This window comes from Mesoplodon densirostris, chromosome 14 (genome assembly GCF_025265405.1).
Source record: "Mesoplodon densirostris isolate mMesDen1 chromosome 14, mMesDen1 primary haplotype, whole genome shotgun sequence".
Classification (NCBI taxonomy): Eukaryota; Metazoa; Chordata; class Mammalia; order Artiodactyla; family Ziphiidae; genus Mesoplodon; species Mesoplodon densirostris.
In genome coordinates, this window is record NC_082674.1 from 19,531,775 (window position 1) to 19,547,069 (window position 15,295).

Sequence of the window (15,295 nt, forward strand, 5' to 3'; positions counted from 1 at the left end):
CCTAGAAAAGTTTTATGAAAGTTCTGTTTACCTATTATCAATAATGTAATGTAATGTAATGGATCGTTTCTTCTCTTTGAAAGATGTCCATGATACATTGTTACATTAAAAAGTAGGCTAGGGCCTCCCTGGTGGCGCAGTGGTTGAGAGTCCGCCTGCCGATGCAGGGGATACGGGTTCGTGCCCCGGTCTGGGAGGATCCCATGTGCCGCGGAGCGGCTGGGCCCGTGAGCCATGGCCGCTGGGCCTGCGCGTCCGGAGCCTGTGCTCCGCAACGGGGGAGGCCACGGCAGTGAGAGGCCCGCATACCGAAAAAAAAAAAAAAGTAGGCTAAGAAAGCATGGCATATATAGTAAGATCTCATTCTTGTATATCTATTTATCCAATATTAGAAGGCTAACAAAATGTTAACAGTGGTTATCTCTGAGTGATGGGATTATCCAAGTTTATCTTTACTTACTCTTTGTTCATTTCTCTGTTAACTTTATAATCACAAAATAAAGTTATTTTCATTAAAAAAATCATGAGACAGTTGGAAGGAGTTTGTAGTATCAATAAGTTTGGAAGTGTTGCTATAAAACATAAGTTCCCATATGAATGATTAACCAGAATGTCCATGTTCTGTATAACAGAGTTAACTGAAAATCTTTTTTTTTGTCTAACTTTATTAAAAATATTCAAAATATGAGTTTATTTTCCTTTTTTAGAAATTTTGGTATACTGAATAGAGTTTACACATTGGTGACTGAAAATCTTAGAGCATCTAGGGGTAATTTTTTTTCTTTATCTTAGTAACAATTTTTAAATTGCATTTTTCTGCATATATCTAGGGAAATATCAAAAAGAAAGAGAAATCTCTTACAGCATTGATCTGTAGTACCCTGCCATACGTTTTAAACCTGCCCAGTTGGTTAACATCAGTAAGGCATGCTTGTTGAGGTTATCTCAGCACCAAATTAGGTGGAGTCAAAAACCCAAATAGCTCTACTTCTATAGCTGCTATGACCAGAGAAAACAGTTTCCTTTGCTCTGTTTCCTGGCTCTGTTGAGGCCTACTCTGGGGGGACAAAAGCAAAAACGATTGCCATTTTAAAGGTTCTTTGAAGAGTTTCTGGGGTGGCAATACTACCACATCAAGAACATCCCTCCTCACTAAGTGTTCTAAAAATTTTAGAAATGGACACAGGAGTCAGAGATCAAAACCTGGCCAAACTAAATCAGGAAACAAAACCTGGTAAAACTAAATCAGAAAACAAGGTCAGGACCTGTGATCAAATGAAATTCCAAATAGTTTTGTTCAGGCACAGATCTTTCTTATGGGGAAAATTTGGTGTGTAGAACAGACGTGTAACCAACCAGTTCTGTAAAGAATTATGGCTCCCATACTCATATCTTAATTAAGAATATTAGATTGTTAGGTAGGGTTGAAGCTATTAGTATAAATGGTATCTTGGGATTGGCTGAATGTGAGTGAGTATGACTCAGGACATAGGTACTTTGGAAGCTGTTTATTTGTAGTTTGTCTTTTCTTTGGTATTTATTCAGGAAATATTCATTCAGTACCTGCTATGTACCAGGTTCCATGCTAGATATTATCTCACAATAAACTGGCTCCATTTTAGTGACAATGGGCAAAGGTTAATTTGCATTATTAAGTCCTAAACTTGTAAATGACAAAGTCAGAGTTCAAACCTAAATCTGATTCCTAGGCGTTTATTCTTTTCATTGACCTGTGCTGCCTTCCTTGTGCTGAGTCTTATTCCACACCTTATTATCGAAAATAAATAACCTAACTTCAAAACTTAAAGTGTAATAATTTCCTGTATTAAGTTAGAAGGGATTCCCCAATTTTGGAATTTTCACTAGTTTAGATGTAGTTCTCCAAGTTAAGGCAGCATAATTACCAAAGGACTATTGATGGTTCTGTAAACCACAGTATCTTAATATTCCCATGTTAGCCTGAGTTTCTAGTTCTTCATTTTAAAAGCATCGTACAATTTCAATGGAGAGTGGAAAATAAGAGTGGAACACAGGACTAGCCCTTAGGTTTATTCTACCTGAAGAAGAAAAATAAGTGTATAAAAGGTTTTCTATCTCCTATTCAAAGAGATATAGAAGAAATGTTTATGAAACAATGAAAAATAAGATTGGAAATGCAAAATGAAATCAGATTGTATGGAGCTGTACTGTCCAATATGGTAGCCACTAGCCACATGCAGCTATTGAGTACTTGAAATGTGGCTAGTGGGACTAAGGCACTGAATTTTAAATTTCTTTTAATTTTAAATTTCTTTTAATTTTAAATTTAATTTGCCACATCAATTTGCCACATTATGAAAGTGGCTGATGACTACCATATTGGACAGCCAGCCCAGTGGTGAAGAGCCAGAGAATGTTTTCCAGCAGAATGATCCTAAAGCGCAATAAAGTGTGATGAAAAAATAGACAAAATGGCATAAGCAAAATAACGTGAAACATATTCTGTGTCTTATCTGGCCATTTATATATCTGTAGCTTTCTCATTATCCCAGGTTAATAATTTATCTTAAAGTGCCACTTTTTTGTTGTAGTTGTGTTTTCTAAAATACATTATCAGAAGATATTAACAGTTGGGAATTGTTAATATTTTTTAAGGTTTTGTCAGAGCAAACATTTAACTTATATCCTTACACAGAAATTATCAGTTTTCATTAAAGACTTTTTCATCATTTATTATTTCACTAGATACTAAATTTCTCCATGTGTTATATTTGGTAAATGTGCCAGTGATTTGGCTGAAATTGCCAAGTGGGTAAGGAATCCTTGAAATTAACTTTATATCCTGGTTTTGGTACTTTGGGAGATTTATGTATGGCATAGATTTACAGCAGATTATGCCCACTTCAGTTTATGTGGTATACCCATGGCAATAAAGTAGAGCCTGCCTTCTCTTTACTTAAAGTAATATGTAGCTTCAAAAATTATTTATCAGTTGGTCATTTTGTCTTTCTCATATGTCTTTAAAGTGTGACTGAAGCCCTTTCTGAAATGTCTTTGAAAAATAGGACTAACATTTATTACAGGCTAAATTATAATAGTCATTTGTGGTAGTAACCCTTGTATTTCAGTGGATATGATTTTTAACCTTGGTATAGCTGAGTCTATCTACTAAATCTTTCTTTAAAAAGAATTCTATTGTATTACTGAAACATCAGTGACATTTTCTTACTTAGTAGTCTGGTAGAGCCTTTACATATTTCATAAATATTTACCAGTAGAGTTAGAATTTTATCTGTTGTTAATAAAGCTTTAAGACAAAAGTAAATTGTGTTGTTTATACAGTGATTTGACTACTTTAACCTAGTTTTTATTTTATATTAGTAATCAGTGGCTTTATCTTAATTTGCTTACTAAACTAAACTCAACATCAAAAATAATATATATGACTATAATAATTTGACAAGTGGGGACCTTATCAATTCACATTCCTGAGTGAAAAATTAAATTTGAATTTCAGTTAAAGAGCTCTGCAAACTAATCAAAACTCAGAGGGTGAATTTTATAGTATATTAATGATATCTCAATAAAGCTCTTTTTAAAAATCAGCCAGCCAAAGGTTGGGGGAGAGCTTGTTAGAGATAATACTGAGAATGAGAGGGGAGAAAATTACTTCTTGGTATTTTTAATGAACACTTAATAAATTTAAGGAGCTGCCCCATTATAGGGAAAGATTAAGGTTGATTTTTTGTGGTTTGTGGTTTCTTCATAATCATAACTTCTGTGAGGAGGTACCCATTCAAGTAGGACTAAATTAAAACTTGTCATCAGATTGTATATTTCACCCAGAATCATTTTTCCCCCTCAGATATCTGCTTTATCTGACTGTATTTTGAGTCTGAGCAGGCAGCAGTTAGAAGGGCATTTAAATGAAGTTCTAGGTAGAAATAAGGCTTGGTAACTCTCCTTTGCCCAAAGTATAAGTGTCAGAATTTTAACTAGGTTTCTCTTTTGTTTGAAACAGTGATGACTCGTGGCACTGCCTCCAGCCCATCCTATAGATTCATATTGAATGATGGGACAATGCTTAGCGCCCACACCAAGTGTAAACTTTGCTACCCTCAAAGTCCAGACATGCAACCTTTCATCATGGGAATTCATATCATCGACAGGTACTACTTATTTGGAGAGCTTCATATGAAATAAGTCAGTTCACATATCTCTTCTTAGAGAAAAAAGTTTTATATTCTTGATGGCGAGAAAACAAATTTTAAATTAGGCATTAAACTAGCATGATGAGTATATAGTTAATATATCCATACTGAGTTTTATAGTTCTGTCGCCTAACAATAGCTTTGTTGTTTAAAAAGGGAGACAGGAAAGGTGTGGCTGAATATATGCTTAAGGGGTAAAAACCAAAAACGAGGCTAAGAATTTCCAACTTTCCATATGTGAACTTATGGTCTTATAAAAGATTTGAGTTTATTAGTATTGTTATTTTTTAATTTTAAAAGTGCTTTATTTTCATTAGGGCAAAACTCAGTGGCTCCTGAGTTCAAGTTGACAGTTTATCAAACTACAAATTATTAAACTATCCACTTGAGATTTTTTGAATGTCATTGCCTCTAATTTGTTCTCCTCTCAAAATATGTTTTGCACTATTATATATGGTAAATTCATGAAACCATTCTTTTATCCTATGAATTATTCAAAATCCCACATTTACAACTATTTAAAATTTAGCATTAAACAAAAGCAAAGACATTTTCCCTCACTTCATCTTTCTCTCATCTGATATATTTGCTTATGGGAACATGGTTATACCAGTCACAAATCTGTTGTCGTAATTATGGATTTGAGTAAAGAACTTGATGAAAATCTGAATTCAGTATTCTGCATTTTCTAATTTTAGTTTAATTTATGCTTGTGAGTGGAATTAGCACAGTTCTTTTTTTCATATTGTGATTTCTCTTTCAGAACATCTGCTATGTCTGCATGTCACCCTTTTTAATTTTTACATCAGTGACACAGTATTTTCCTTATCCAGTCTTCCTCTTTGGAGTTGAAATACTTAAAAGCTGTAGCAAGGGAGTCATAAATAAATACTTTGTAACCAGAGAGGTGTGGAAAGTTTCTCTTTTAACTAAAAGTCTTATGTAGTGTTAATTATTTATATGAAATTTTGAAAAGCTTAAGAGTACATATATTGGATTTTTTTCCAAGGCCAAGAAAGGTTTCTCTCCCATTTAACTGAAACCATTATCATATTTACAGGGTCTTAAGCACTATTGCCTATTGAGTGATGCTAATATTTCACAGTAGTACTAACAGTCCACTGCTTTTCTTAGTTTAAAGTGATAGAGAAGCTTTTTACTTGATAGTTTGCTACATTAGTGAGATTAATGGTCTTGTTTTATAATATGCACCATAAAAATATTATAATGGAAAACAGTGAAGATCTTTGAATGTCTTTTCCTCCTCTAGGGAACACAGTGGTCTTTCTCCTCAAGAGGACACTAATCCTGGAATGTCAATTCCCCGGGTAAACCCTTCCGTCAATCCTAGTATCTCTCCAGCTCACAGCGCGGCCCGTTCAGCTCCATTGCCACCATCCAACAACAACGTGGTATCCACCAGAGTAAACCGCCAACAGAGCTCAGACCTTCATAGCAGCAGTCATAGTAATTCTAGCAACAGCCAAGGGAGTTTTGGATGCTCACCTGGAAATCAGATTGTAGCCAGTGTTGCCTTAAACCAGGGACAGGCCAGTTCCCAGAGCACTAATCCGTCTTTAAACCTCAATAATTCTCCTATGGAAGGTACAGGAATATCCCTTGCACAGTTCATGTCTCCAAGGAGACAAGTTAGTTCTGGATTGGCAACAAGGCCCAGGATGCCAAACAATTCATTTCCTCCTAATATTCCGACATTAAGCTCCCCCGTTAGCATGACAAGTACTGCCTGTAATAATAGTAACCGATCTTATTCAAACATCCCAGTAACACCTTTACAGAGTATGAATGAAGGACCCAATAACTCTGTTGGCTTCTCTGCCAGTTCTCCAGTCCTCAGGCAGATGAGCTCACAGAATTCACCTAACAGATTAAATATACAGCCAGCAAAAGCTGAATCCAAAGATAATAAAGAGATCGCATCCATTTTAAATGAAATGATTCAGTCTGACAACAGCTCTAATGATGGCAAACCTCTGGATTCTGGGCTTCTGCATAACAGTGACAGACTCTCAGATGGAGACAATAAATACTCTCAAACCAGTCACAAACTAGTGCAGCTTTTGACAACAACTGCAGAGCAGCAGTTACGGCATGCTGATATAGACACAAGTTGCAAAGAGGTACTGTCCTGCACAGGTACTCCCAACTCTGCCTCTGCTAGCTCTTCAAGTGGTTCTTGCCCTTCCTCTCATAGCTCACTGACAGAGCGGCACAAAATCCTACACCGGCTCTTACAGGAGGGTAGCCCCTCGGATATCACAACTTTGTCTGTGGAGCCTGATAAAAAGGACAGTGCATCTACTTCTGTGGCAGTGACTGGACAGGTACAAGGGAACTCGAATATAAAGCTGGAACTGGATGCTTCAAAGAAAAAAGAATCAAAAGACCATCAGCTCCTACGCTACCTTTTAGATAAAGATGAGAAAGATTTAAGGTCCACTCCAAACCTGAGCCTGGATGATGTAAAGGTGAAGGTGGAAAAGAAAGAACAGATGGATCCTTGTAACACAAATCCAGCCCCAATGACCAAACCTGCTCCTGAGGAAATTAAACTGGAGTCACAGAGCCAGGTAGGTAATTCCTTGCTTCACAGAATGAACATTCCTAGTTATTTTTTTCTTTTCATTTATTTTATTCCATCCATAGACCATATTTGGATTCAGGCTATGTTTTTGCCTATCCCTTGGGCATATGTTAAAAGGTTAGTTTCGATGGTTGAGAAATTACGGGATGCCCTGAAAAGTTCTCTTTGGAATCTTAGAGGGTGACAATATTAATCTGGCATTCTAAGAAAGTAGATGTTTCTTTCTTTCTATAAAATCAGAGTTCACATCTTTGGAGGTTTAAAAAAATACCTTCCCTGCCCCCTCCTCCCATCTTCCCACCTATTAAATCTAACTCTTTCAGAATAGAACCTAGAAACCTGTATTTTAAAGACACTCCCCAGAGAACTCTGATATGTAACTACGTTTGGGAACCTCTGATATAAATGAAATGAGAGAGAAATGTGAGGAGGTGGACAAAGCTGCCTAGTCTGGCTTGCTTTGCTATTTAATTTCCTTTGAAGCATTTTTAAAAGTCTTTTTCCTTCTCGTCTGATTCTAACTGCCCTCAATCCACAACCCCCATCAGAATAGGGACTTTGAGTATTCTGGGTAGTAGGGTATATAACATGCCCTGAAACAAAAGTAAATACAAATAAACCTTTGCATAAATTGTTATGGATCAGGAACCTCTGTGTTTAGGCTGGGGGTAGGGCGTGGAGTGAAAAGTAATAGGCAGCTTCATTTATTGAATAATTGCTGTGGACTCTGAAGGAATTTAAGAAAAACAGAAAATGTGATTCCTCCCTGCTAGGAGCTTACACATTATTTAGACAGAATATAGACATACATGAAATAGCTGAAAATGTATTCACAAAGCAGTTTTTTAATAAGACTCTTCATTGTGAATCAAGATTCACACTTATTACGTATAGGTCCTGCAGTTTCTTGAGTCAGCTCTGTTTTCTGCCCTCATCTCACAGAAGTCTCTCTCTTCCCTCAGGCATACTGCATTCTAGGCACATGGAAGCCCTTGCCATTCCTGGGATAAGCCATGTCTCTTCTAAGCATCTTCTGCCTTGCTCTCCTTTCTATGTCTGCTGAACTTCTACTCCTTCACAAACAATTCAGACATCATTCCTGTGAAGCCTTCCCCAGTAGCCTTAGTTAAACATTCCCTTCCTCTCCACTCTCATAGTGCTCTGTATTGTCTCTATTTACTATAACACTGTTTGGGTTATTTCTTTACATGTGTGCTCTTTGAGAAGGCTGCCTCTTGGTACGACTAAACTAGTGCTGGGTTTCTAAGCTGAAAAACAGCTTTAAATAATAACTATGTTAAAACTCTCAGGCTTTCAAATTAACTTTAAAAGTAACAGCTTTATAAGAAAACACCATTGTGTACAATCTTGGCACATCTGTTTTAGTGCACATGTACATGTATTTCTGCTGAGTTTATACCTGGGAGTGGAATTGCAAGATCGTAAAATATGTATGTGTTCATCTTTAGTAGATAATGCCAGTTTTCCTAGTGTGTGAGAATTCCTTCTAGTTGTTCCATGTCCTTGTTAATACTTGCTGTTGTCAATCTTTTAAATTTTAGCTGTTCTGGGGTCTGTGTAGTGATATTTCGTAGTTTTCATTTGCCTTTCCCTGGTAAACATTTATTGGTCATTTGGATTTCTTCTTTTGTAAATAGCCTGTTCCAGTGTTTTGCCCATTTTCCCAATATGTTATATTTTTCCTATTGACCTGTAAGAGTTCTTTATGCATTTTGGGTGAGTCCTTTATTGTTTATATATTTGCGGATATCTTCTCTATGTTGTGCCTTGCCTTTTCTTTCTCTTAATGGTGCTTTTTGTTGGGAGTGAAGTTCTTCATTTTAACGTAGTCCAATTTGTCAGTTTTTTCCTTTATTGTTAGTACTTTCTGCACGTGCCACAAAAGACATGTTCAACAATAGTCATTGTAGTTTAACTTGTATTAGCCAAAACCCAGAAAAACTCCCAAATCCATTACAGTAGAATTGATAAATATATTGTAGCATATTCATACAATGAGATACTATTCAGCAACCAAAACAAAGTGATCTACTGCTACTTGCGACAAGGTGTCTAAACTTCAGAAATGTAACGTTAAGTGAAAGAAGCCACACTTTTAAAAAATACATACATTGGGCTTCCCTGGTGGCGCAGTGGTTGAGAGTCCGTCTGCCGATGCAGGGGACACAGGTTCGTGCCCCGGTCTGGGAAGATCCCACATGCTGCGGAGCAGCTGGGCCCGTGAGCCATGGCCGCTGAGCCTGCACGTCCGGAGCCTGTACTCCACAACGGGAGAGGCCACAACAGTGAGAGGCCCGCGTACCACAAAAAAAATAAATAAATAAAATACATACATGTAATTCTGTTACACAATCTAGAAAGAAATTTTTGTTGAAGTAAATAATGAAACCCAAACAGGTAGACATTTTATGTTGATGAATTATCTTAAGGTAACCATAGTGGAATGACACTGTGAAATAAAGGTCAGTTTTCTCCTGTGCATAGCCACAGACAGATGTAGGAACTCCCTACCTATGCTAGAAGATATGTTTCTTATTCTAGTAAGCCCTTAAGTGGGAAGTGACCTTTCTGGGATCTTTCAAGCTAATATGTATTAAAAACTTCCCCAAACTTTTTAAAATTATTTAAAAAAACAGTGTATGTTTTGCACCATTATAAAGTAAGCCATTTTATAAAATTTTGAAAAATATGACAAGATAATCACCCATGATGCTATCGTCGTAACACAGTACTCTCGATATTTCTTTCCAGTTCAGTCTTTTTCCAGTGCATACATTTTATACCAAGATATAGTAGATAAACACTATGTGTATGTTATCTTATATCCTGTAGTATATTAATATCATAAGCGTCCACATTTTGTTCCAGTGTTAGGTCCTGTTATTTCATTGAGACCCCAATCTTTCTAATTATTTCTTCTTTCTTCATTCTCTCATAGTCACACTCAATTCATATAAAGGAACAACCTGTTTTCTACACTGTTTCAGGTGGAAGTGTAGAATATATTTCCTCTAACTTTGGTTTCCGTTCTTAGTTTACAGCTGACCTTGACCAGTTTGATCAGTTACTACCCACGCTGGAGAAGGCAGCACAGTTGCCAGGCTTATGTGAGACAGAGAGGATGGATGGTGCGGTCACCACTGTAGCCATCAAATCGGAGATCCTGCCAGCTGCACTTCAGACCACCACTGCCAGACCCACTTCTAGGCTGAATAGTATGTGTTGGGGACAGAACTTCATTTTAAATGTTTAATGATAATATGGATTAGTGCTTTGTCTCTCATCATTATTGCACAGACCTTTTGTTTGTTGAGAGTGAAATATCTTTTCATTAATGCCACTATTAGTAATACACAGTTACTTTCAGACATATGAACTTCACTCATCATGTCTATTTTAAGTTATAGTATAACCTCTACTTTTTTGTAATTGATGTTAAGGTGAGCAGTTGATGTTAAGGAGAGCAATTTTGTGTTCTTACCCAAAACATTCCATAGTAGGACTTTCAGAAATATAATATTGAATCAGATTATGTTTCCCAAAGTGTATTCCTTGAACACTAGTCCTATGAAAAAAAGGATTTTGTGCTAACATACACTGGGCAAATGCTACGTGACATAATACACCATTCCTCTATTAAAATTCCATAGTGCATATCAAAGGTTTTAGGAAGTCCTGTGTTAGATGAACTAGTTTATATATTTTAAAAATTGTTTGCTTTATCTTTGTGCCAGTTTATTGTTCTTTAATTTAAAACAAAATTTTATACAATTTCTAAAGTTTACACTCCATTTACAATTATTACAGAATATTGACTGTATATCCCCATGTTGTACAATACATCCTTGTAGCCTGTCTTACAAGTTAAATTTAAATTTAATTTAAAGATTTCTTTAATCCAGCATTTTCCAAACTTTTCTTGATTATGGAATTCCTTTTCTCAACTAATACATGTTACCCCACAAATGAGTTTTTCATGGGGCACTGTTTAGGAGATATCTATGTTGAAATAGGTCATGACTCCTCTAGCCCATGTTAGCATTCTCCTACTTAAGAGTAGTATACTTCCAATAGTATACTTCCAATTCATGAAGATAGTTTTCACCCATCAGATTTTGAAGTTGAAAAAAATAGTGGTGATAATTCCATTGTGTGACCTTGAAAGTAAAGGAAACTAACCAGCTCACTTTCAAAATTTGCCTGTCCCTATTCTAATGGGACCAGATGTGGGCCTTGTTTATTTCTGACTACAGCTTTTAGCTGGCATGACACAATTCCCAAAAGCTTACCAAGATTTCCAGACCTCTGGAAAGAAGAATCTCAAGTCATCTCTGACATTTTTGGAAGCAGTTTTTCAGCTGACCAGAACACTAGATGAGAGCAGGAGCCTAGGTTCAAGTCTCATATTTCCCGTTTATTAACGGTAATACCTTAAGCACATGAATTTTCTGAGTCTCATTCGCTTTATCTGCAAAATAAGAGTTAGATGAAACAACTTCAGAAGTCTTCTAATTGAAATAGAGATTCCAGACTCTGGGATATCTGGCACAGTTGGGAAACAATGAGGTGTAAGGCTAAGAGGAGATAAAATGAAAGTCTGCATATTGATTGGTTTCATCCTCATCCTTCCCCTTCCAATGTGGGAGACTGGAGGGGTTATCTCAGGAGATACCAAATGGCCAGAAAGAAGATGTCTGAATATTGGTATGTATGGGGAAATCCCTAAAATGCAAAGGTCATCCTAAAATGCAAAAGCATCCAACAGTGAAGGCTACCAGCAGACACAAGCCTCACACTGAGCCTAACCAGTCAGTGTTTTAGAACACTGTGTCTGTATAGAATAGACACAGACAAAGATAATCAGGACTTTGAAGGAAGTCTGTAACTTGAAAGAGAGCAAACAAAACAAGGTCGAACTTAACTTTTTCTTCCCTGCTTTCTATATGTCTTTTGGTCTTTTTGTTCTTTCTGACAGCTTTTCTCAGCTTTATTTTCTAATATTTCTCTTGCAATTAAAAAATTTTGGATATCTAATTTCCAAAAAATCTTTCTTGCTTTTTGTCCCTTTTTTTCTTCCCATGTTACTCATGGATGAAATATCTTTTCAAAAATTTTTTAGTCCATACACTCATTGTATACTTCCTTTGCATGCTCTTTTTTTGTTTGTTTGACAGGTCCTAGAAGATATACTTCAGCGAACAGGGAGAAAACCAAAAAAGAAAAACAGGGTCCAGGAGAAACAGAGGATCTGAAGGGAAGTCTAGGAATGATCAGCAAGATTAGAGAACAACCAGTGTTGATTGGAGCAGGGGGCCCGAGTCCTCTGGAAAGGCGGCCTCCAAGGGAGAAATTAGATTTATCTCTTTGAGTTTATAGGAAATATTAATGATAGATTTATGTCAAAAATGTGGAAGCATCCAAAAAATTCTCCTAGAAAAGCAGGAAAATGAAAAAAAATAAGATAATTGTTAACTCCAGAAAAAAGAAATCATGATATAAGAAAGGGTGTTTGAACATAGTACACGACATGACTTAGCAGTGAGTAATATTTGTGTAGTCGTAAGAATCTAAATATTAACTTTTTATTTTATAAAGAACTGTGATCTCTGTTAGGGAATTGAGGGCACAGGAGGTAATAAGAGAGGTGATGTGAGAGAACTAAAACCTCATCTATCATGATGGGGAGTCAGAAATCTAAAATGGAGATATTTTAGAAATAATTAGGCAAATGCTAAAGAAAACAGCTACACAAGTTGTGGATGGTTGCCTCTGTTGAAAGGGAAATAATTAAAGGATCGGAAGGGGCAAGACAGGAAATTGCTTTTATTCATAATAGGCCTTTTGGTCCTGACTTTTAAATTTATGTATATGTGTTAATTTGATGAAAATTAAAGTTAATAAAAATAGTAGGGGGACTTACCTGGTGGCGCAGTGGTTAATAACCCACCTGCCAATTCAGGGGACATGGGTTCAAGCCCTGGTCTGGGAAGATCCCACATGGCGCGGAGCTACTAAGCCCGTGCTCCACAACTACTGAGCCTGTGCTCTAGAGCCCACGAGCCACAACTACTGAGCCTGTGTGCCACAACTACTGAAGCCCGTGCACCTAGAGCCTGTGCTCTGCAACACAAGAAGCCACCACAGTGAGAAGCCCGCACACCTCTAGGAAGAGTAGTCCCTGTTCGCTGCAACTAGAGAAGGCCGTGTGCAGCAAGACCCAACACAGCCAAAAATAAATTAATTAATTAATTTTAAAAAAATAGAAGGTGTCTTCTAGCTCTACAAGTCTGTGAAAGTAGAGTGTTTTTCATTTATAATCTGTCTTGAGGCAAATAGCTCTTTTTTCTTTCTTGAGATTTCCTCCCCTGAATACAGCTCCATGTATAAAAGTTTGTAAATAGGCCAGAATCTGTTAAACCCTGTGCTGTAGTATTGCTGAAGGCCAGAAGCATAGAGGGGAAGAAATTGAGGTAAATGAGGGGAGGGTGATAGCTGCAGACAGTGTTTACAAAGTTTCCATACCGACAAGAAAAAAGGTTTCAAGAGGCATAAGGCTAAGGAAACAAGTTGGGCAGGAGAAAGGAAAAGATAACAAAAGACTGGAGAGGAAAAAAGAAAGAAAAAAAAGAAGATGAGGACAAAAATATGATAGCTTATAAAGGGAAGAGAACAGCCTCTGATTCTCTGCCCCCTCTAGCATCTACACTGCCCACCAACACCTTTCACTAGAGCCAGAGTCCATTATCCAGTAGCTGATTCCATGTCTTGACCTTGTGCCCAAAGGTCTCACATAGGACAGTTTAATTATCATAGTATTTCACCACCTGAGATATATCTGTTAGAACTTCTGGATCTATCTGCCATGTCACTTATCTTTTCTGTCATACTTGGCACTGTATTCTGAGAGAGTCTATGGGCCAGATTTTCTGGATCAAAACTGAATCTTCAACCATATCCATCCTGCTCTTCAGTCAATCTATTGAGTTCTTTTAATTGTGGCGATCATGTTTTTAGAAATTTTTTTTCATAGACTTTTAAATCTGTGTGATGATAAATTTAGCGTATTACTTTAGGGCTCATCTATTTTCTGTAACGACCCTTTTTCCTTCAAAGTTTCTTTCTTTCTTTGTCAAATTTGCTATCTTTCTTTTCTGCTGTTGACTTTTCTTGAATGTTTGGTAAATCAGGGCTGTCTGTCCATATATACTGAAAAAGACCTAGAATGAAACATCTTGGTAGCTAGAGTGTTTCTTTAGCTAAAGTGAGAGGCCTTTTGCTCTGGCAGTGAATGTAGCTTCTGATTATAGAGGCCCTGATTCTTAGTTGTCGTTGTGAAGGAGTGGGGGTTGGTGATGGGGAAATCCCTCGTGGCAGCCCTCACACCCACTTTGGGAGATTCCCTGGGCAGAACTCCCACACTGAGTCATGTACTCACCACTTTAATCCCATGGGCAGATGCCAGAGTCAGCTGCATTCAGAGCAGGGCCTGGTGACAGCTGTTCAGTTGTCCTTTAATTATCCCAGCAATCACCCATGGCCTGTTCCTTTACACGCTCGAATGACCACTGAACCTGGAGTTGTTCTAGTGTTCTTCTGAGAAAAACCCCCTTTTTGGAAAATCTCCTCTTTGTTCTGATGTAAGGTTTTTAGTTTAGGTCAGTTTCACCATCAGTTTTATCTTTCCAACTGTTTTATCTTCCAGAAATTCTTCATTTTTCTAGTCAGCTGCCATGCTGCTTCTTTTGCCTCTCCTTCAGCTGTATATCTGTTTTCCCCTTTTAATTTCTTTTGTTTCAGTGATAATTTTACACATCAAATAAAATATAGATGATATATTTCACATTGAACCAGAAATTTTCCTTAGATCTATTTACATATGAGGAAACTAAGGTCATAAGTTCCAGAGAAAGAAAAGAAAACACACAAACAAAAACTTGCCCAAAGTTATCCAGTTAGTATATGCAGAACCAGGATTTAAATTTCAGTCTGCCTGGTTTCAAAACACATTGTTTATATGCACAGACACAACCATGCAGTGTGACCAAGTGATTTAAATAATTTTGTTAGAAATGTACTACAGGAGCACATCAAGAGACAACTTAGGAGGATGTTGATCAAAATATACAGAATGTGCTTTCTTGGCAGTACCTTCAGAACCTCTACTATGTCCTTTTGACCATCTTTAAATTTCTATCCCTTGAGGGTGGATTTGACTTTTGAAGTTTTGTGAAGTTATTTGGAGCCAAATTTGTTGATCTGAAAAGAATAATACTTTTTAAAACATCAGAACCAAAATTAGATGTAGTTATAAGGAGAAGTATTTTCTTGAAGGACTTGTATACTGGTTAAGACAGTTCTAGAAGAATTCCAAAAATATTTGAACATTGGTAACATCACTGAAGTAAGGAATGACCTACTGAGGTGCTTGTTTTTATGTTCTATGAACATACAGATTCTGAGATGATTATTTTTAAAATCT

At 36.9% G+C, this 15,295-nt stretch overlaps 1 protein-coding gene across 12 annotated transcripts in view; it reads left to right on the forward strand.

Annotated features, from left to right (window-relative positions):
• Positions 1-15,295, forward strand: part of NCOA1 (nuclear receptor coactivator 1) — a 264,878-nt gene that overhangs the window by 193,282 nt on the left and 56,301 nt on the right. For all 12 annotated transcript variants that reach the window (XM_060116868.1, XM_060116867.1, XM_060116866.1 and 9 more), the window contains 3 exons: positions 4,001-4,148; positions 5,461-6,781; positions 9,851-10,031. In XM_060116868.1, coding sequence (XP_059972851.1) covers positions 4,001-4,148; positions 5,461-6,781; positions 9,851-10,031 — 1,650 coding nt within the window. The remainder of the gene's footprint in view (positions 1-4,000; positions 4,149-5,460; positions 6,782-9,850; positions 10,032-15,295) is intronic.